Source organism: Mus musculus, chromosome 14 (genome assembly GCF_000001635.26).
Source record: "Mus musculus strain C57BL/6J chromosome 14, GRCm38.p6 C57BL/6J".
NCBI lineage: Eukaryota > Metazoa > Chordata > Mammalia > Rodentia > Muridae > Mus > Mus musculus.
In genome coordinates, this window is record NC_000080.6 from 8,542,498 (window position 1) to 8,565,200 (window position 22,703).

Consider the following 22,703-nt stretch of genomic DNA (forward strand, 5'->3'; position numbering starts at 1 on the left):
ATTCAAGGCCCATACCTAAACATGATAAAAGCAATCTACAGCAAACCAGTAGCCAACATCAAAGTAAATGGTGAGAAGCTGGAAGCAATCACACTAAAATCAGGGATTTTACCTATTCAACATTGTACTTCAAGTCCTAGCCAGAGCAATTAGACAACAAAAGGAGATCAAGGGAATACAAATTGGAAAGGAAGAAGTCAAAATATCACTTTTTGCAGATGATAAGATAGTACATATAAGTGACCCTAAAAATTCCACCAGAGAACTCCTAAACCTGATAAACAGCTTCAATGAAGTAGCTGGATATAAAATTAACTCAAACAAGTCAATGGCCTTTCTCTACACAAAGGATAAACAGGGTGAGAGAGAAATTAGGGAAACAACACCCTTCTCAATGGTCACAAATAATATAAAATATCTTGGTGTGACCCTAACTAAGGAAGTGAAAGATCTGTATGATAAGAACTTCAATTCTCTGAAGAATGAAATTAAAGAAGATGTCAGAAGATGGAAAGATCTCCCATGCTCATGGATTGGCAGGACCAACATTGTAAAAATGGCTATGTTGCCAAAAGCAATGTACAGATTCAATTCAATAGCCATCAAAATTCCAACTCAATTCTTCAACGAATTAGAAAGGGCAATCTGCAAATTCATCTGGAATAACAAAAAACCGAGGATAGCAAAAACTCTTCTCAAGGATAAAAGAACCTCTGGTGGAATCACCATGCCTGACCTAAAGCTTTACTACAGAGCAATTGTGATAAAAACCGCATGGTACTGGTATAGAGACAGACAAGTAGAGCAGTGGAATAGAATTGAAGACCCAGAAATGAACCCACACACCTATGGTCATTTGATCTTTGACAATGGAGCTAAAACCATCCAGTGGGACAAAGACAGCATTTTCAACAAATGGTGCTGGCACAGCCAGCCGTTACCATATAGAAGAATGCCAATTGATCCATTCCTATCTCCTCGTACTAAGGTCAAATCTAAGTGGATCAAGGAACTCCACAAAAAACCAGAGACAGTGAAACTTACAGAGGAGAAAGTTGGGAAAAGCCTTGAAGATGTGGGCACAGGGGAAAAATTCCTGAATAGAACAGCAATGGCTTGTACTGTAAGATAGAGAATCGACAAATGGGACCTCATAAAATTGCAAAGCTTCTGTAAGGCAAAAGACACTGTCAATGAGACAAAAAGGCCACCAACAGATTGGGAAAGCATCCTTACAGAAGTGGATGCTCACAGTCAGCTATTGGATGGATCATAGGGCCCCAATGGAAGAGCTAGAGAAAGTACCCAAGGAGCTAAAGGGGTCTACAACCCTATAGGTGGAACAACAATATGAACTAACCAGTACCCTCCAGAGCTTGTGTCTCTAGCTACAAATGTATCAGAAGATGGTCTAGTCGGCCATCAGTGGAAAGAGAGGCCCATCGGTCTTGCAAACTTTATATGCCTCAGTACAGGGGAACGCCAGAGCCAAGAAATGGGAGTGGGTGGGTAAGGGAGTTGGGGAGAGGGTATGGGTCTTTGGGGATAGTATTGAAAATGTAAATGAAGAAAATACCTAATTAATAAATCATTCTGTAAGTAAAATTAAAAAAAAATCACATCTAGACATCTAAAGAAAGGACTTGGTATGTAGTAAAAGAAGGGAGTGTTGGAAAGCAACCTCAGAGCAGGCAGAGGTAATGTGACCATGAACATGAGTGTGAGGCCAAGAGCCCAAGTGGAAGGTCTCCCAGTGGCTGCAACCAACAAAAGCTAAGAGCAGTAAACAGAAATAAGGATTCAAAGTGCAGGTATGCCAGCTTTGATGTCCACACCCCTTCAGGAGCCAGAACATTGCATTCTGTTATATGAAGTGGCAGGCTCTGTTTTAAAGATCTAGTTATGTCATCTTGTACAATCCCTTTGCTGGGAACATGACCTCTATAGTGACTGATGGGAAACAGGTCATCTGTTATACATAATTTCTTGACTCTACAGAAAGTATGGAACTGGTAAAGATCATTGCTTTAATTTTATTATTATTTTTTTTTCTGTATTTTCAATGAGTAACAAGAATCTAAAATCCCAGTACGAGTCACCAGGACTTCTAGTTCTTCAAAATAAAAAACTGAAACAAAAAGCAGGATCCTGTGTGCTGGGATCTCTTTGCACTCACATTCGGGTTCTCAGATGGATCACGTTTCCTCCAGACAGCTGACATGAATAATCAGAGCAAGTTGTTGATGCCCACATTGATCAAATATGTCATTCCAGCACCACATAAAATCATTTATATTTTTATAACTACCTGAAACCCAAATGTGTTCTCCTTGAAGGGGGACCAGTGTTGAATATAATTTTTGGATAGAGGACTTTTACAAAATTTATTTCAAATCTTAAAAAATATTTTGAAATCTCACCAGAGTACTTGGAGATTTACCCTAGCTGATAACGCCTCTTCCTTCTACAGTCTTGTTCCCAACACTCCATTTTCCTCCTAGGTCTAATTTTATCTCTTTATTAGCATTGAACAGTGCTGTTTTCTTACTATGGATATAGCAAGAGTACTAAGTTATAAAACACATTTCACTGACGGGGAGAGGAAGTCACTGAATAAGCTAGGCTCTGGTAGCCAGGTCTCCTAGTGCCTTACTTTGGGGTATCTATTTCTCGCCACTTTTTTCATCGTATTACATTATGAAAACACTAGGCTTTTTAAGCCAGGTACTAATAAATATTTAATTTAAAAGGAAAGAGCCCTCCCTATCTTCCAACACAGACAAACATAAAATAACTCCTCTTCCCTTTCTGCATCAGCCTGAGGGCAGAGATTTCATAGTCACTGGCTGAGGCAAGGGGCTTGCTCATCATACGGATGTTTTTCGCACTGGTGACCCTGGCCATCATGCACACTAGCTTGTCAAAGGCTAGGAACTGCTCAAAGGTGATGGCCCAGTCCTAGTCCAGGCTGCTGTTCCTGGACAGGGTGGCTCTACCCTGACTGCTACACACCAGGACTGTGTCCTTTCCAATGTCCTCACAGTGTAGGATGACATGGAGCTGTCATCCTTGGTACCATTATCGGAGGTCACCATGGAAGAGCAGGCCCCATTGTTCTGGGGTGAGGAGCCCAGTGGGTACTGTGTGCAGTGGGGACTATGTGCGGAGAGCAGGGCCCCATGCCCATCCCAGTGGGGAGGAAGCTGCCCCATTTGCAGAGCCTGTGTGTGGCGTGACTTAAAGACACTGAAGCAATCCAGGGAGATGAAACATTCTTAGAGGTGAATAAAAATGAAAGGACAACTTCCCAGAACCTTGAGGTAGAATTAAGTCTCTTCTAAGAAGACAGTTTACAGCAGAGAGTGTCTACATCAGAAAACTAGAAAACCTAAAGTATACTAGACACATGGTTAAACCAAGAAAATATAAACAGATTCATAGCACGCTACAAGATGGAAACAGTAAAAAGTCTGTCCACAGAACAAAAAGCTCAGTACTGGATGGAGCCACTCATGAAGACAAGGATGGATGTAGTGCTGCTTGCACAGCCTCCTCAGAGTGAGACTGTCCTCTGCTTTTCCTTGGCCTTAACACAATCATACAGGAGTGAGATGGATCTGGGACTTAGGCTCCAAGGACCATGGAGATTAACCAGACCAATGGGAGCAAATTGTGGTTTATAGCTAGATTTTTCATCTGGTCTTATCCATCATGCAAGACTTCCTGAGAATCCAATGTTAGCATTACTAGATATTGGAGAGATTAGCCCAAGGCTCTTCATGTCCAGGATATTTACCATCATGGAAGTACAGGAACCCTAACATGTCTCAGCCTGTCTTAGGGTTTTATTGCTATCAAGAGATACCATGAACATGGCAGGTCTTATAAGCAAAACATTTAATTGGGGTGCTTACAGTCCATCACCACCACCATCATCATCATCATCATCATCACCATCACCATCATCATCACCATCATCATCATCATCACCATCATCACCATCATCATCATCATCACCATCACCATCATCATCACCATCATCATCATCATCATCACCATCACCATCATCACCATCATCATCATCATCATCAAGGCAGCACACAGGCAGATGGTACTGGAGAGGATCCACAGGCAGCAGGAAGAGAGAGAGCCACTGGGCCTGTCTTGAGCTTCTGAAACCTCAGGGCCCACCCCCAGTGACACACTTCCTCCAACAAGGCCACACCCACTCCAACAAGGCCACACATCTTAATCCTTGCAAATAATGCCACTACTTATGAGCCTATGGGGGACATTTTCATTGAAACCACCACACAGTCCTTTCTTCTCTAGCTGGCACTTGTGCACCCCACTAGCTGACAGTTCAGACTTGATGTTAGCTCTAGGAAGATTTCCAATAGAACACCAATTCTCAACCTGTGGGTCATGAACTCCATAGGGGTTGAATGACTATCTCACAGGGATCGAATATCAGTTATCCTGCATATCTGAAATCTACATTACAATTTATAACAGTAGCAAAATTACAGTTATGTAGCAACAAAATAATTTTATGGCCAGGGTTACCACAACATGAAGACTGTATTAAAGGGTTGCAGGATTAGAAAGGTTGAGAATCATTAGTGTAGAAGGGGAGAGAAGGAAAGGATTAACCTTGGATAAGGAGGCAGTGTGACAGGGCTGCACAAATCACACACTACCAAAAAGTTTTGGTCTCTTGGTTACTGTTACTCATGCCTGGGTTTCACAGAGGGGCACAGACTGTGAGGCAGTGATATTTTTGAAGCACTTTTACCTTTTAGAATAGTACCAGAGAATCTGCCAGTAAAGTCTCCTTTCTGAGGACTAGATTGCATACACAACAGCCAAGAGAGGGAATCAACTGACAGTCCTACCTGTCTATGATGCTTATGAGCCCCAACAATGAGCAGCATGGCAGCAATTCCCTAAAGGTTTGGTAGTGTCACCAATATATTGGCAGTAGCCCACAGAGGTCTAATTATACTTAAGGCCCACCCAACAGGAGAGCAATAATGCATGATAATGGGAACTTAGCCAACTACTCCAGGCTAGTGAGCACATGTACCTCAGAGAAGAACCCGCAGCTAACACTTTACTAAACCTGCCTGATTCTAACTCCATCCCACATACTTACCCCTACACCTGCAGACACATGTAGCCCTCATTATAGAAGTTTCTCTTTGAAAAAGATGCAGACCACTACAAAATACAACAACTGGTAAACACACAAACACACTCATACACATACTCAGGGGATAGATACATCTACAACACAACTCCTACACCTATGCCATTAGAGACATACTAATGAACACTACACTGAGATTCCATCTCACCCTAATCTCGATGAAATACAGATTGCAAGCGATGATTGATGGTAAGGATGCGGGGAAGAAGACCTTTTATACTCAGCTGGTGGGAACATAAAGTGGCACACCCGATACAGACGTTAGTGCTGGAGTTTCTCAAGCCATTAACATTAGAGCTGCCATGTCGCTCAGCTGAATCAGCCCCAGAAATTCACCCAAAGGTCATGCAGTCAGCATGCCACAGAGATACTTACACATCTATGTTATCTCTTGGCACTTTTCACATCAGCCAAGGAATGGAAGCAGCACAGAGGTCCATAAACACATGAATGGATAAAGAATAGTGGTCTATAAATAAAATAGAGCTTTAACCAGCTGTACAAATCATGACATTTATAGGAAAATGGGTGGAACTGTAGATCATTATCTTATAAAATAAGCTAGGCCCAGTAATACAAATACTGCTTATTTTCTGTCATATGTGAACTTATTAAATGTAAGGGTGTGTGTATGTGTGTGTGTGTGTGTGTGTGTGTGTGAGAGAGAGAGAGAGAGAGAGAGAGAGGTATGAAACTACAAAGGGGACCATGATAGAGGAGAAAGATTGAAAGATTGTAGGTGAAGGAAGAGAGAAATAGAATGTACATGATATCAAAGTAGAAGGTGAGACTATTTGGTAGCCTAGGAGAAAAGCAAGGATGATGCAGATGGTGACAGAGGACAGCCGGTTTGACACATATGAGGACGACACACAATCATATCCAGGTATGGAAATATCACAACAGCCATACTATATTGTATACTAAATATGCAAAATTTAATTTAAAAAAGACAGGGCCAAGAAAAAAAATAATAAATTAAGAGACCCACAAATGGATTCACATAATGAAATTATGAGACATGACTTTTAAAATAGCTTTGATTAATGTACTGGATAATTCTTATAATAAGATCCAGAATTCTTTTAGAGTAATGGAAGCTATTTTTAAAAATCAAGTGAAATTCTAAATTCAATATGGGCAACTGAAGAATGAGAAGTGTTTATCATTCAGCTACAGGAAAATTCTAAAAACCAGTTCTACCACCTGATCCAGCTGTGACCACTCTCCCTACCTTTAGTTCTATCCCTTATCCTAGGAGGGGCACAAATACATAAGTTCCTTTCAGATTTCTGGACAACTTCTGGATAGGCTGCAGCTTCATGTGTTCTAAGGCACTCGTCAGTTTAAAAAATGTCCAGGCTCCTTTAAAAGGTTGTTTTCTCTTCTCTCATGCTGCATCCTGTGAATTTATACCTTTAAATTTTTTTCTGTATCATAATTTTGATAGGAGCTTAAAAAGGATCAGATATTAAAACATGCATTCAACTTGCTGATCTTCCTGTTTCTTTCTTTATATTAATCAGGCTATGATTAACTTCCTGTGAGCGGATGGAGAGGCATGCAGCATCTTATCAGAGGGCTTTTGTCTTCCACAGTATCTTCAACTGCCGCCTCTGAGTAACAGAAAAGATCTGCTTGTGATCTCTCTGGGGAACGGTCAACATGCATGGCTATGTTTATTATCAAATGACATGTACAGGCACAATGCCCTGCTAAAGACCCACATCCAGGAGGAACAGGCCTAAAGTGCATAGAAAACGTCTAAGAAATCACCTCAGGCATTTTATGTGCAGCTCTGCTTCCAGCTTCTAGAAGCATTGATTTTTAATAATATAATCCCAGGTGAAACTAGAAGGGGAGCGTTAGTATTCTTTCAATAGTTTTTGTTTTTTTAACCCTTTTAACAGATGTGCGTGTTAGCATGTATGGACTACACAAGTGAGTAATCTGCTGATTATATTAATCAAGTTAGAATAATACACATATTCTATTCTTTACACAAATAATGTGAGGAAGAACTCAAGTTTCTTTCTATTTCTAACACATTCAATAGGAAACTATTATTGCTGTCAAACCACGACATAAACCAAATGCAGAGTAAGAAGGAAGCAAAGAAACTATGGAACTCTTGGATCCTCCTGAATTTGGTAGCTCTCCCATACAATGTGTCCTGTTTTGCAAAACAGAAACCATACAGCTCCTTTGCAGCATGTAATGTGGGCTCCATAGATCAGACAATTATGGTAACATGCTTACTCGATAGAGAGAAGCATTAAGAAGAAATCTACCTCTGGTGAGGCTGGCAGGAGAGTGGACAGGGGTTGCTACAATAGAAATTCCCGGACCGAAGAGTCCAGATGAAATTATGGACTTAAGGCTTAGGGAATGTGCACAGCTGCGGTAGCTGTAGGGAGAGGGGTATACCACCTGCAGAACAAATCTTGTGGTAGGAACAAGCAAGATTTATTCATGGCTATAGACTTGCAAGCCTGCTTTTCTGGATATCCTTGATAGACTGTACATTGGCCAGTTTCTTGAAAAAATTTCCTCTACTTTTTCAGCCACCTAAAGAGAATTCTGTTTGCAATTAAGTCCCAGCTCAGATGAATAGTACTATCATAAACTAAAAGAAACAAACATGAAACAGATATGTTTTTGTTATATTAAGATGTAGTAAAATCATTTGATCCAGAACAAATTAATATGATTATGAGCAAAATTACTTATTAGAACAGATCAAACTACTAAAATGCACAATACTACCCCAAAGGCATGGATAATGTTAAAAATGCAGCAGAGCTCTCCAATTTCTAGGAATTTACATCTTCAAAATATTAACAGTCTTCTGAATTTCATTGGTGTCTGCTATAAGTTTTTCCCTTCTTACCTCTAATTTTATTAATTTGTATCTTTCTTTGGATACATTGTCTAAGGGTTGTCAATTTGTTTAGTGTGGGTCTCCCTTTCCTCGTGGGTTATTGGCCCATGAAGGTAAAGGGAGCAGGGATGGGGCGGGGTTTGGGGGGAGGCAGGGTTCAGAATGGCAGATATACTTCCGGGTTCAGCTTCAGTGAGACAGCTCCCCTTTATCAGGGTGACCAAAGACCAAATAGATCTTGAGGAGTGGGTAGGGATTGCCAGGGTGGGTACATGTTACTGGCTAGGGCAGAGGTGCTGGGAATGCTTCATTTACATGAGGAGAAATTCCAAGAACCTGTTGCTCAGGTTCTTATCAGGAGAGAAGAAATTAAATCTGTCATTTGGCCAAAGACTAGGTGACTGCCCTCAGAGGAGGGGGAGGTACAGGTCATGTGCCTGAGCACATAGGGTTGAGAAGAGGGAGAGAGCAGTCCTAACTCCTGAAGGTCACAATCTCACTCTTGCTCTGAAAAAGTGAAACATAAAAAAGCCAAAAAATTCTAGGCCTTTAGGCTCAGGCTTGAGAATTTGACCTTTGTGACTCAATGCTCCAAGGTATGCTAATCATAAAACAGATAGCGACATTCCTCCACCCACTCGCTTCACTTCCTGGGTTCAGAGAGTGTTCATTCAAAGAAAGTCACCCTGACCCACCCTGACCTTTGCTGGAACCCTTTATGCAAATGTGCTATTGGTAGAGGCTCATAGAAAAAACTGTCTTGACTTTCCACTTAACTGGTATTTTTGGTATTTTCCAACAATGCCCTCCCTATCCTCTTGAGTTGTGGTTTCTTCCTTTAAATACCCCCTTACTGAGCTACTCTGAGTGCCACGGTCCTCTACCCCTGTGTAGTGTATGACTGTGGGCCTGAGAGCACTCTTGAAAGAAAAGTCCTCTTGCAATTTGCATCAAGACAGTTTCTCGTGAGTGATTTGGGGTGTCGCCTCTCCTGAGTCAGAATGTGGGGGAGTCCACACGTTGTGGATCTTTCAGCTCCATGTCAGGTCCCCCAGTCACACATACTCACACTTTAGTATTTCATAGAGCCAAGTCCTTGTTTCATTTGGATCACTGTATTATTCATTTTGTTTCCTTATCATTAAACTTGCCATATTGGTATTATTTCTTTATACTGATTTTGGGTTTGGCTTATTCCTGCTTCTCCAAGATCTTGATGTGCATCATTAAGATACACATTGGATAAGCTGGAGAGATGGCTCAGTGGTACTGGCTGCTCTTCCAGGACTGTTAACTTCAATTCCTAGAAAACACAGGGTGGTTTACAACTATAATGGGAACTGATTCCCTCTTCTGGGTTTGTGTAAGGACACATAAACATAAAAATAATATTCTTAAAGAGATATGAATTTGAGATTTCAATTCTTTAGGTGAGTATTTGCATTTATAAACTCCCCCTAAATAACACTTTCATTGTGCCCGCATGGGCTATGTGCTGTTTCTTTGTTTACACTCAATTCTGCTAATTTTTAAATTTTCTTCCTGATTTTTTCCCATTGACCAGCCATTATTTAATAGTGTGTTGTTCAAATTTGATAAGATTTTGTAAGCTTTATAGTTTTGCTTTGCTTGCTGAACTGCAAAATTTAGAAAAAAAAATATAGACACACATAATCTATTAATTATGAGTATATAAACTTAAGTTGACCTGTAACGAACTATGAGATTGAAGAAGTAATAAAAAGCTTATATGTTGTGGATAGCCCTGGGGCTAATTATATTTGATGCTAATTCCATTCTCCAGTGGGTGGTTGTGAACAAGGAATGAGTCAGCACTCAGGTGATTTCCTGTAAACCTGCTTCCCACCTTAATTTGTAAAATAAAGGAGAGCTGATGATTGGGCAGATAAAAGGGAAAGTGGAGAAGAAGGTGGGAGGGAGAAGAAGGAGAAAATGGAAGAGGGAGAGGATGAAGAGGAGGAGGAAGAAGAAAAGCTGAGCAGAAGCACATGGCCTGGAGAAACCGCAAGTTCTAAGGGGTCTCATAGATGTGGAAATGGTAGAGCAGTGGTAGATCTGCCCAACCTAGACGCACAGCACGTACTCATACAAACTGTTGTGTTTTCATTTTTCATTTGCTGGAGCTTATTTGGGAGGAGTTTTACCGCAACACTCGTAAACAAAAACTCCAAACTCAGTTGGATTTGCTACTGAATTCTGCCATACCTTTAAAGGAGAGCCAAACATCAATCTCCATCAAACTATTTTGTAAAAGAAAAAAGAAAAGAACAGTATCAAATTCATTTTATAAAGTCAGTACTACTGATTCAAAATAAACACACCCACCTAAAAATAAGATTATAGGTCAGTCTCCCTGATGAACAAGATAAGTATATATAAAAAGATCACTTATAGTTGAATAAAATTTTATGACACATATGTATCACATTTGCATTCTCCACTCATCAGGTGATGGGCATATAGTCTGTTTCCATTTCGATACTGTGAATTGAGCAGTGGTGAACATGGGTCAGCCCTAGCATGTAGTCGGACATAGGTGGTGTGAGGGTGGATAGCAGGAGTTCAGTGGGGAGCAAGAAAGTGATCGAGGTATATTGTATAAAAGTATGCAACTCTCCAAGAACAAGTCAAACTATTACATATGTAGATATATTTAATATGCACATGATGATACTATCTGCGGGTATAATGACAGGATGTAGTTAGAGATTATGCTGTAATGTAAAATGAGTATGTAAAATGGCAGTTGTAAGCTCTTCACGACCCAAGACCTCACGAGCCCTGGGTATCTGGCTAGATTTCCAGTCCCAAGCGTGATTTCTCTCTTGTAGAGTGGGGCTTAGAGTCAGTGGGAGAGCTGCTGAGTATTACCAAGGGCTGAATCCACTAATACACAACTAAGGTTATCCTGCCGTACTGGTCATTGTGGTTCACAGGACTGTTGTTTCCCTCCTTTGGAGGCTTGAATTCTCAGTCTTCATGGAGGAGGCATTCAGGTTAGTTCCAGCTCAGGGGATTTTGGGCTCTCTGTCTGAAGTGTATGATGTCTTCAGCAATAGAGGCAGGCCTTCTACCTCTGAGAGGCAACAAAGGGCAACAGCAACAGCCTGTACTGTGTTTGAAGTCCCTTAGACAACCTGACAAACAAATCAAAAGAGGGTTTCCTAAGCATGGTGCTTTGGCCAGATGGTCTATGGCTCTTGGAGGGAAGCAACACTGTGCGTCCAGGAGAGTATATTTCATTCAAACTATACATTCACACAGACTTATTACATTCGTCCTATGGTTACTTTAGGTATGTAGTTAATAAGATGACTCCCATGCCCCTTTACACACCCTTATTGTCACTTTACTCTCCTCCTTATTCAGACCGCCTTCCTGTTTTTCTCAATCCCCCATCAGATCACTTGTACCCTGTTACTCCTTCTCTCTATTGCTCTCTCCTCCCCACACCAAGCAATGATCTCATATCAAGAAAATTCTCAATACATGGAGACCATTAAAGAAAACCACAACCACTCAAAATGCAGAGTTGTGGATCTCAGTCCTAACCATGGAACAACTCCCATACCCAAGGCTCAGAGATCATTCCTAAGTATGTAGGAAGATTGTAAGAGCCAGAGGAACAGGGAGTTTCCTGACATTATGTCTCCTAATAATGTCAGAAGCTGCCCCATAAATTCTTTTTTTTTCCATTTTTTATTAGGTATTTAGCTCATTTACATTTCCAATGCTATACCAAAAGTCCCCCATACCCACCCCCCACTCCCCTACCCTACCCACCCACTCCCCCTTTTTGGCCCTGGCGTTCCCCTGTACTGGGGCATATAAAGTTTGCAAGTCCAATGGGCCTCTCTTTCCAGTGATGGCCGACTAGGCCATCTTTTGATATATATGCAGCTAGAGTCAAGAGCTCCGGGGTACTGCTTAGTTCATAATGTTGTTCCACCTATAGGGTTGCAGATCCCTTTAGCTCCTTGGCTACTTTCTCTAGCTCCTCCATTGGGAGCCCTATGATCCATCCATTAGCTGACTGTGAGCATCCACTTCTGTGTTTGCTAGGCCCCGGCATAGTCTCACAAGAGACAGCTACATCTGGGTCCTTTCAATAAAATCTTGCTAGTGTATGCAATGGTGTCAGCGTTTGGATGCTGATTATGGGGTGGATCCCTGGATATGGCAGTCTCTACATGGTCCATCCTTTCATCTCAGCTCCAAACTTTGTCTCTGTAACTCCTTCCATGGGTGTTTTGTTCCCAAATCTAAGGAGGGGCATAGTGTCCACACTTCAGTCTTCATTCTTCTTGAGTTTCATGTGTTTAGCAAATTATATCTTATATCTTGGGTATCCTAGGTTTGGGGCTAATATCCACTTATCAGTGAGTACATATTGTGTGAGTTTCTTTGTGAATGTGTTACCTCACTCAGGATGATGCCCTCCAGGTCCATCCATTTGGCTAGGAATTTCATAAATTCATTCTTTTTAATAGCTGAGTAGTACTCCATTGTGTAGATGTACCACATTTTCTGTATCCATTCCTCTGTTGAGGGGCATCTAGGTTCTTTCCAGCTTCTGGCTATTATAAATAAGGCTGCTATGAACATAGTGGAGCATGTGTCCTTCTTACCAGTTGGGGCATCTTCTGGATATATGCCCAGGAGAGGTATTGCTGGATCCTCCGGTAGTACTATGTCCAATTTTCTGAGGAACCGCCAGACTGATTTCCAGAGTGGTTGTACAAGCCTGCACTCCCACCAACAATGGAGGAGTGTTCCTCTTTCTCCACATCCACGCCAGCCCCATAAATTCTTATGCACATGATTGCCTGAACCTGAGCTGAGCAAGCAGAATGGCTCCATGCAAAGGTGGGCAGGAGGAAGCTCTGTGCCTTGACCCTACACAAAGAACTAAAGTCCCCTAAGGAATGCTAGGTTGGACCTATCTTTAGGTTACTGTATTTTTTTTTTCACATAAGGAAGGATAAGAGTTACATCATATTTATTTAGGTTACTGAATTTTTAAAAACTGGTTTCTACAGTCAGAAAATAAAAAGTCTGTGTCCCATGAAGACATCTTTAACTTAGAGTACTTAATAATAAATGTTTTTTGAGATCATATGATTACATCATTTCCCCTTTCCCTCTTCTCCCACCAAACCTCCCATATAGCTCCCCTTGCTCTTGTTTCAAATTATAAATATATGTATGTGTACACACACACACACACACACATACACACACACACACACACACACACACACACACAAGTTCAAACTGCTCAGTCCATATAATGTTATATGAAAGAATGAAAACAAGAAAGCAAGATGTCTGTCTCTATTTGAAGAAAATATGATCCATAAGAGTCTAAAGACTCTAACATAAAATTTCTAATACTGATAAAAAATCTTCAGCAAAGTGTGAGTATATAGAAATTAACATAAAAAGTATGTAGTTTCTATATATACAAGCATGAAATGTGATGACATGAATCAGGAAAACAACCCCACTTACAGTAACTCCAAATATTATCTTAGAAAAACATAAATAAAAAAGTAAAAGATATTTAAGAAAGAAATTTGAAACATGAGAGGTGGAAAGATCTCTCAGGCTTATGGATAAGAACAATTAATACCACAAAAATGGCTATGACACTGAAAGAGATCTATATATTCCATGCTATCCCTATCAAAATTCAAATGACATTGTATATCTGTATGAGAATTTCAAAGAACAGAGAAATAAAATAACATTAAAAAAATCCATTGAAGCTACCTCAGGAGGCAGAGGCAGGTAGATTTCTGAGTTTGAGGCTAGCCTGGTCTAAAGAGTGAGTTCCATACACAGAGAATCTTGTTTTAAAAAAGCCACTTCAGGTAGCAGTCTGGATAAAGGGAGGTATGTGGAGGAAGGAAGGCAATTCCCCTGTGCTCATTTGGTCCTCTTCCCTGCTGCTGCTGCTGCAGTGATAATGATGATGATGCTGATGACAATGCTGATGACGATGCTGATGATCCCTGAGCTCCTATTAGAATCAACATGTCCAGGCTTCTGTCACCGACTGAGGACCAGTGACCTCCACTCTAGGTGTTCTTTGCCAGATTGGGACTGATAAGATACCTTGCCCATGTGACTGCATAACTCCTGGGTTGCTGGCCTTTCCTGTGTGAGACTGCACAATTAAAAAGGCACATAGTCTCAAGGACAAAGCAAGTACCTGGTTCTCAGTATCTCAGATATGAAACAACCATTGTTAGTATTTCAAAGTAAGCTGAAATAAGACTTTCTTTTAACACACACACACAAGCAGAGCCACACAGATACATGCACACACACATGTGTGCATGAGCGTGTGTGCACCCACACAGAGGGAGGGAGGGAGGGAAGGAGAGAGAATGCAGTACTTAGAAAATCAATTGCAAATGGACACACAGAGGACACTAAACACCCAAAACAATCTTGAGCAGAGAGAACCATGCTTGCAGTCAATAAGCAATGGTAACATTGCTGTCACAATGTCTGCCTTAACTCCTACCACATAGACATTTTAAGAGAGCCAGCACTGCCCTGGTACAAACCAGATAAACAGAACAGGAGAACAGAACAGAACAGAGCAGTCAGAGTTAGGCCCGTAAAACATCAGCAAAATGATTTTTGACAAAGATTCTCAAACCACAAAAAAGAGAAAAACAAAACCAGCCTCTTCAAAAATGTCTACACATAAAACAGTGCAATGTCAGAACGTGCCAAATGCATACTCTTCAAAACCGTGTAAAGTAAAAGTATCTTGAAATTTAAAACAAACAGGCAGACAGGCAGACAGACAGACAAAGTCAAACTGGATCCCTAAAGTGTACAAAATTGAATAGAGGACAGCAATGCAGCACTTAAAGCAGTCAGAGAAGGAAACTGGGGAAGCATTTCTAAATGCAGACGTCAGCAAGAATTTCCTGAAAAGGACTCCGTTAGCCCAGGAAACAATAGCAGGAACAGAGAAATAGGATTGCATACAATTAAAAACAAAACAAAAAACAAAAAATGCTTGTACTCCAAAGCAAACAGTAAGCTTAGTGAAGACACAGCTTACAGAACGGATGAATATCTACAGAGGATTAATATCTAGAATATCAAAAGAACAACCTACCCCAGATCCAAACAGCTCAATTACTAAGTAGGCTGATGAAACAGACTGCCCTCCAAAGAGAGAGGCATTTAAACTACAGAGTGTCTATCTCGCCTCCTTCAGAAGGGCCGTCATAGACGGAATAACAGAAATGCTGGCAAGGTGAGGGAAAGGCAGACTTGCGCGTTGCAGATGGCAATACAAATTAGCGTAGCTACATTTTTATTCTAAATTAATACTTATCTCTTACATTTCTCCTAAAGAAGACTCCCCCCCCCCCATTTAAACCTGAAAGGCAAGCATACCATCTTTATCAGCTGTCTCTTGAGGCTTTGATTTTAAAGTGAAGATCTTCCGCAGCTTACAGTTAGCAGAGACGATGATTCCATCCAACGACTGGAAAACTGCTCCTTTGAATATCTCACTGGTGAAGGCGACCAGGTCAATGCACAAGTTGCACCACTAAGATCAAGAGAAGCAGATGCAAATTAGGGCCCTCCATGGCGCAGAAGCAGGGGTTCACATCACTCGGAATGGTTCTAGTATGCCCCTTTTGGTTTGACGTAAGTTTTCCTAAAGTGGCCTCGATCGCCCTCCACAGTCACCATCATCTGAACTACACACTGTTCATCTGTCTGTGGCACTCCCATCCGGAAACATGGTGGCAGCTCTGCAAAGACAGCTCTCTTGTCTGTGGGCACCATGCTAGTGGGAAGCTAAAGGCAAGGGCTTTTCATCACTTACAGCCTGAACATTAGACATAAATAGCCTGTTGCTTTTTTCAAGGGGAGTAGTTTGATTACAATTAGATACTTTAGTTTTGATTTTTAAAAGGTAGGGATTAAATTAGATGCTTGGTTAAATGGTACCCAGTACTCTCTACTTACAACCAATTAACCTATTATACAGAAATAGATTCTTATAAAGGATTTGTAATTATACTGGGTGTGTGCCAATTTTGAAGTACTCTTGCAGGTACTAATTCCAGCCCATTACACAATTAGATCCCTTAGTACTTCATCAAAGGAATTCTATGGTCTAACTGAATAAAGAAGAGGAAAAATAACCATTACTGAGAAATCAAGACATATTTAAGAATGCAAGATAAAAGCAGAAAAATAATTCTGAAATTAAAAGTAGTATTAAACTTCCACATGCTTCTTTTAAACATTTGAGTCTTCAATGATTTTTAGAAGCATTTTATAATTAAGACCTTTTCTAGGAAGGATATTGATTTTAAAATGGAGGCGAGCCCAAGATTGTCTCAGTAACAAATCAGTAAGAAATTGTACAGAGTTACTAATTAAACCAGAAAGATTTGTTGTAGATGTCCCAGCAGTAAAGGCACAGTTCGAGGCAGTGAGAATGCTATGGTCCCTGAGTATAGAGCCTGGGGTTAGCTGGGGAGGAAGTGGCTTTGAGCGTAGCTGGATAATGTTAATACACTGACTATGGTGTGGGCAGGGAAGGCTTTTTGGGGTGTGGAGAGGCTAAAGCTTCCGAGGCCAGGCTGTGAAGGCTCAGGAAGGCAAATGCTTCTGAAGGTCTGCAGATAGAACGTGCAAATGCAGAGCACTGGGAAGTTAAGTGTTGCTCAGCCCTGATGCAGGCATGTTCTCAGTGACAGAGGAGATCTTTTGGAATGAGTTGAGGCTAGGTCAGAATAAAGATGACTGAGAGACAGAAAGACTTGTGTCTGTTATTCATGCAAGTATGATGTGAGAAGGCTGTTCACAAGGCGGACAGGGGAATTAGAATATAAGGAACAAATCCAATAAATGGGCCCATAGATGGAAATCGATGGCCTGGTGAAGTGCAGGCATAGGGAATGGAGGTATGAGTTTCTTTATCCACTAGTGTATTATGTAAGCAGTATTGTTCTGTAAACTATAGTTTCTTTCCCTAAAAGACTTAACATGTCCCTGCTTCAGCTAACTAGTTCAAGCCACCAGGAATGAAACCAATTCTTCCTTCACAAAGACTGTGTAACTATTAAGTGTGTGCACTAGCCTCATCTCTGGGGATAGAAACATACATTAGATAAACACACATAAATCCTCTGTCTTAGGAAGAGCAGACATGTGGCTTCTACTTTAATGCAGTTACTAAAGGATGGGTTAGTGTCTTAGTCATGGTTTCTACTGCAGTGATGGAGACAACATGATAAAAAGCAGGCCATAGAGGAAAGGGCTTGTTCAGCTTCCACATTCTTAGTCCACCATTGGAGGAAGCTCAATGGTGGACAGAAACTCAAGCAGGGTTACAAACTGGAGGCAGGAGCTGATGCAGAGGCCAGCGGGTACTGCTCACTGGCTTGCTTCCCATGGTTGGCTCAGCCTGCTTTGTTACAGAACTCAAGGACTATATCACCCACAATGGGCTGGATCCTCCCTCATTGATCACTAGTTGGGAAAATGACTTACTCATGGAGGCATTTCTTCAACTGAGGCTCCTTTCTCTCCGTTGGCTCTATCTTGTGTCAAGCTGACACACAAAACCAGCCAGTGCCGTTAGTTGAGAAAAAATTACTTTAAAAAGATTTAAATCACCACCATAAATGCAAATAAAGCCCAGCACTGTTAAGGTTTCGCCTGCTCTTACACTGTCTTGAGAAAAGCTCAAGGTTCTTTCTGCCTCCCTGAGGAGGCCAGTGAGCACCAGGAACATCCAGGCAACACAAGGGACAACCAGATTGGTAAAGGCCTGCATAAGAACACAATCAACAAGAGCAAGAACAATATGGTACCACAGAACCCAACTATTCTACTACAGCAAGCCCTGGATATCCTAACATAGCTGAAGCAGAAGAAGATAACTCTAAATCCACTCTTATAGAGATGACAGAGGCCTTTAAAGAGGAAATAAATAAGTCACTTAAAGAAATACAGTCAAACAGGTGAAGAAAATGAATAAAACTATTCAAGACCTGAAAATGGAAATAGAAGAAATAAAGAAAATACAAACTGAGGAAATCCTGGAAATGGAAAAACAAATAGAAGATACAATAAAAATCTTAAATCTAAAAAGTTTCTAACACAAAATATCCAAGAAATCTAGGATATTATGAAGAGACTAACCCTAAGAATAATAGGAATATAAGGTGAAGAATTCCAGCTCCAAGGCCCAGAAAATTTTCTCAGCAAAATCACAGAAGAAAACTTCCCCAACTTAAAAAAGTGAAATGGCTATAAACATAGAAGCTTACAAAACATGAAATAAATTGGACCAGAAAAGAAAATCTTCCTTTCATATAATAATCAAAACACTAAATATTCAGAACAAAGAAAGAATATTCAAAGCTGCAAGAGTAAAAGGCCAAGTAACATATAAAGGCTGATCTATCATAATTACACCTCACTTCTCAACAGAGACTCTAAAATCCACAAGGGCCTGGACATATATTTTGTACCTGCTAAGAGACCACATATATCAGCCCAGACTACTATGCTCAGAAAAACTTTCAATCACTATAGACGGAGAAAACAAGATAATCCATAAAAAAATTGAACAATATCTATCCACAATCCAGCCCTACAGAAGATAGTAGAAGGAAAACTCCAACACAAGGAGGCTACCTACACCCAAGAAAACAGGAAATAAATAATTTCACATCAGCAAATACAAAACCAACACACATTCTCTCTCTCTCTCTCTCTCTCTCTCTCTCTCTCTCTCTCTCTGTCTCTCTGACATTACCTCAGAGTAAAGGGCTTGAAAAAAAGGTTTCCAAACAAACAGATACTAGAAACAAGCTGGTGTAGCCACTCTAATATCTAATAAAATAGACTTTCTAAAATATTAATCAAAAGAGATAGAAAAGTATATATCATAATTATCAAAGGAAAAGCCCACCAAGATGACATCTCAGTTCTGAACATCTATGACCCAAATGCAAGAGCATCCTCATTTATAAAAGAAACATTACTAAAGCTTAAATCATACACTGATCCTCACACATTAATAATGGGACACTTCAACACTGCACTATCACCAATGAACAGATCATAGAGACAGAAACTAAACAGAGAAATAATGAAACCAATAGACATCATGAATGAAATGGAACTAACAGGTATTTACAGAACATTTCACCCAAATACAAAAGAATGTACTCTCTTCTCAGCACCTCATGGAACCTTCCCCAACACTGACTATACACTCAGTCACAATACAAGTCGCACCAGCTACAATAAAATTGAAATAACTCCTTGTATCTTGAATTACAGCTTTACTTCAATAACAACTGAAACAGCAGAAAGCACAATGAAAGCACTGCTAAGAGGAAAGTTCATAGCACTAAGTGCTCTCATAAAGAGATCTCAAACTAGCAAGTTAAACGCATACCTAAAAGCTCTAAAACAAAAAGAAGCAAACACACCCAAGAGGAGTAGATGGTGGGAAATAATCAAATTCAGGGCTGAAATCAATAAATTGGAAACAAAGAGAACAATAGAAAGAATCAACAAAACCAAGAACTTTTTTTTGAGAAAAGCAACAAGATAGGAAAAAACTTAGCCAAACTAACTAAAAGACAGAGAGACAGTATCCAAATTACCAAAATCAGAAATGAAAAGGGTGATATAACAACAGATACTGAGGAAATCCAAAGAATCATTAGGTTTGACATCAAAAGCCTGTACTCCACAAAATTGGAAAATCTAAATGAAATGGATGGTTTTCTTGATAGAGTCCACTTACCATAATTAAATCAATAACAGGTAAACAATTTAAAAGCTCCTATAATCCCAAAGGAAATAGAAGCCATCATCAAAAGTCTCTCAGTCCTCCCACCACCACCCCCCGCTCCGCACCAAAGTACAGGGCCAGATGGTTTTAGAGAGAATCCTACCAGACTTTCAAAGAAGAGCTAACATCAATACTCCTCAAACTATCCCACAAAATAGATACAGAAGGAAAATTGCCAAACTCATTCTATGAGACCACAGTCATCCTGATACCCAAACTACACAAAGACTCAATAAAGAAAGAGAATTTCAGATCAATTTCACTTAAGATCATTGATGTACAAATATATCAATATAATACTTGCAAATGGAATCCAAGAACACATCAAAAATATAATCCACCATGGTCAAGTAAGCTACATCCTAGGGGCCCAGGGATGGTTCAGCATACAAAAGCTATCAGTGTAATTCACCACATAAGCAAACTGAAAGAAAACAACTGCATGATCATCTCATTAGATGCTGAAAAAGACTGGCAAAGTCCAATGCCCTTTCATGGTAAAAGTGTTGAGGCAATCAGGGATACAAATCCCATACCTAAATACTAAAAAGGGAGGCAATAGCCTACATCAAATTAAATGGAGAGAAACTAAAGCAATTCTCCTAAAATCAGGGACAAGCAAGGCTGTTCACTCTCTCTATCTATTCAATATAGTACTTGAAGTTCTAGCTAGAGTAATAAGACAATTAAAGGAGATCAAGGGGGATACCAACTAGAAATGAAGAAGTCAAATTATCTGTATTGGCAGATGGAATAATAGTGACCCCAAAAATTCTACCAGAAAACTAAGCTGATAAATACATTCAGCAAAGTGGCTAGATATACGATTAACTCAAAAATAATCAGTAGCTCTCTTTTATACAAACAATAAAAGGGCTGATAAAGAATTTAGAGAAACAACACTCTTCACAAAAGCCACAAATAATATGAAATATTTTGGTGTGATTCTAACCAAGAAGTGAAAGACCTGTATGACAAGAACTTCAAGTCTCTGAACAAAGAAACTGAAGAAGATATCAGAAGATAGAAAGATCTCCTATGTTCATAGATTGGTAGGATTAGCAGTAAAAATGGCCACCTAATCAAAAGCCATCTGCAGTTTCAATGCAATCTCTGTCAAAATTCCAATACAATTCTTTTTAGACCCTGAAGAGAAATTGTTAACTTCACATGGAAAATAAAAAACCCAGGATAGTGAAAACTGTCCTGTAAAATAAAAGAACTTCTGGAGGTATTACCATCTTTGATGTACTACAGAGCAATAGTAATAAAAAACACATGGTACTGGCATAAAAAAAACAAACAAACAGGTTGAACAATGGAATCAAATCAAAGACACTGAAATAAACCCACATACCTACAGACACTTGGTTTTTGACAAAGAATCTAAAACCATGTAACGGAAAAAAGAAAGCATCTTTAATCAATGATGCTAGTCTAACTGGATGTCTGCATGTAGAAGAATACAAATAGATTCATATTCATTTTCCTGCACAAAAACTCAAGTCCACGTGGGTTAAAGACCTCAACGTAAAACCAAATACACTAAATCCAACAGAGAAAGTGGAGAATAGCCTTGAACACATTGGCACAGGAGGCAACTTCATGAACAGAACACCAATAGCTCAGGCACTAAGATCAACAATTGGTAAATGGGGCCTCATTAAACTGAAAACCTCCTGTAAGGCAAAGGGCACCACCAGTAGAACAAAATGGCAGCCTACAGAATGAGAAAAGATCTTTACCAAACTTACATCTGAAAGAGAGTTGATATCTAAAATATATAAGGAACTCAAAAAATTAAACACCAACAAACCAAATAACTGAATTAAAAATGTTCTTAGTCATCAGGGAAATGCAAATTAAAATGGCCCTGAGATTCCCACGCCCTGTAAAATGTCTAAAACCAAATTCTCAAGTGACAGCAGGTGCTGGCGCGAATGCGGAGCAATGGGTAACACTCTTTCATCGCTGGTGGGAGTACAAGCTTGTATAACCACTTAGGAAATCAGTCTGGTAGTTTCTCAGAAATTCAGAATAGTTCTACCTCAAAACCCAGGTATACCACTCCTGGGCATATACCCAAAAGATTCTCCACCATACCAGAGGGATACTTGCCTAACTATGTTCACAGCAGCTTATTCGAAATAGTCAAAAATTTAAAACATCCCAGATGGCCCTCAAGTGAATAATGGATAAAGAAAATGTGGTGCTGGGCGATGGTGGCGCATGCCTTTAATCCCAGCACCCGGGAGGCAGAGGCAGGCAGATTTCTGAGTTCAAGGCCAGCCTGGTCTACAAGGTGAGTTCCAGGACAGCCAGGGCTACACAGAGAAACCCTGTCTTGAAAAAAACCAAAAACAAACAAACAAACAAACAAAAAAAAGGAAGAAAGAAAAAAAGAAAGAAAATGTGGTATATTTACACAATGGAGTATTATTCAGGTATTAAAAACGAGGACATCGTAAAATTTGCATGCGAATGGATGGAACTGGAAAATATCAATGGTGGGGTTACCCAGGCCCAGAAAGACAGGCATGGTATATACTCACGTATAAGTGGATATTAACCATAAACCATAGCTTAACCATTCCATAATCCACAGACCCAAAGAAGCTAAGTAAGAATGAGGGTCCAAGGGAGGATACTTGAATCTCACAAAGAAGAGGAAACAAAATAGACATTGGAAATAGATGAAGAGAGGAAAATGGGTGGGAAGGGGACAA

At 40.1% G+C, this 22,703-nt stretch overlaps 1 protein-coding gene across 8 annotated transcripts in view; it reads right to left on the reverse strand.

Annotated features, from left to right (window-relative positions):
- The window catches only part of Cfap20dc (CFAP20 domain containing), a 235,166-nt gene that overhangs the window by 111,327 nt on the left and 101,136 nt on the right, over positions 1 to 22,703 (reverse strand). For 5 of the 8 annotated variants that reach the window (XM_006518106.4, XM_030248079.1, XM_011244772.3 and 2 more), the window contains one exon: positions 15,537 to 15,693. In XM_006518106.4, the coding sequence (XP_006518169.1) occupies positions 15,537 to 15,693 (157 nt within the window). Of the gene's footprint in view, positions 1 to 5,584; positions 6,144 to 10,746; positions 11,249 to 13,923; positions 14,281 to 15,536; positions 15,694 to 22,703 lie in introns of those variants that run through there. The other 3 variants (XM_030248080.1, XM_030248081.1, XM_011244773.3) reach the window with 3 other exon arrangements.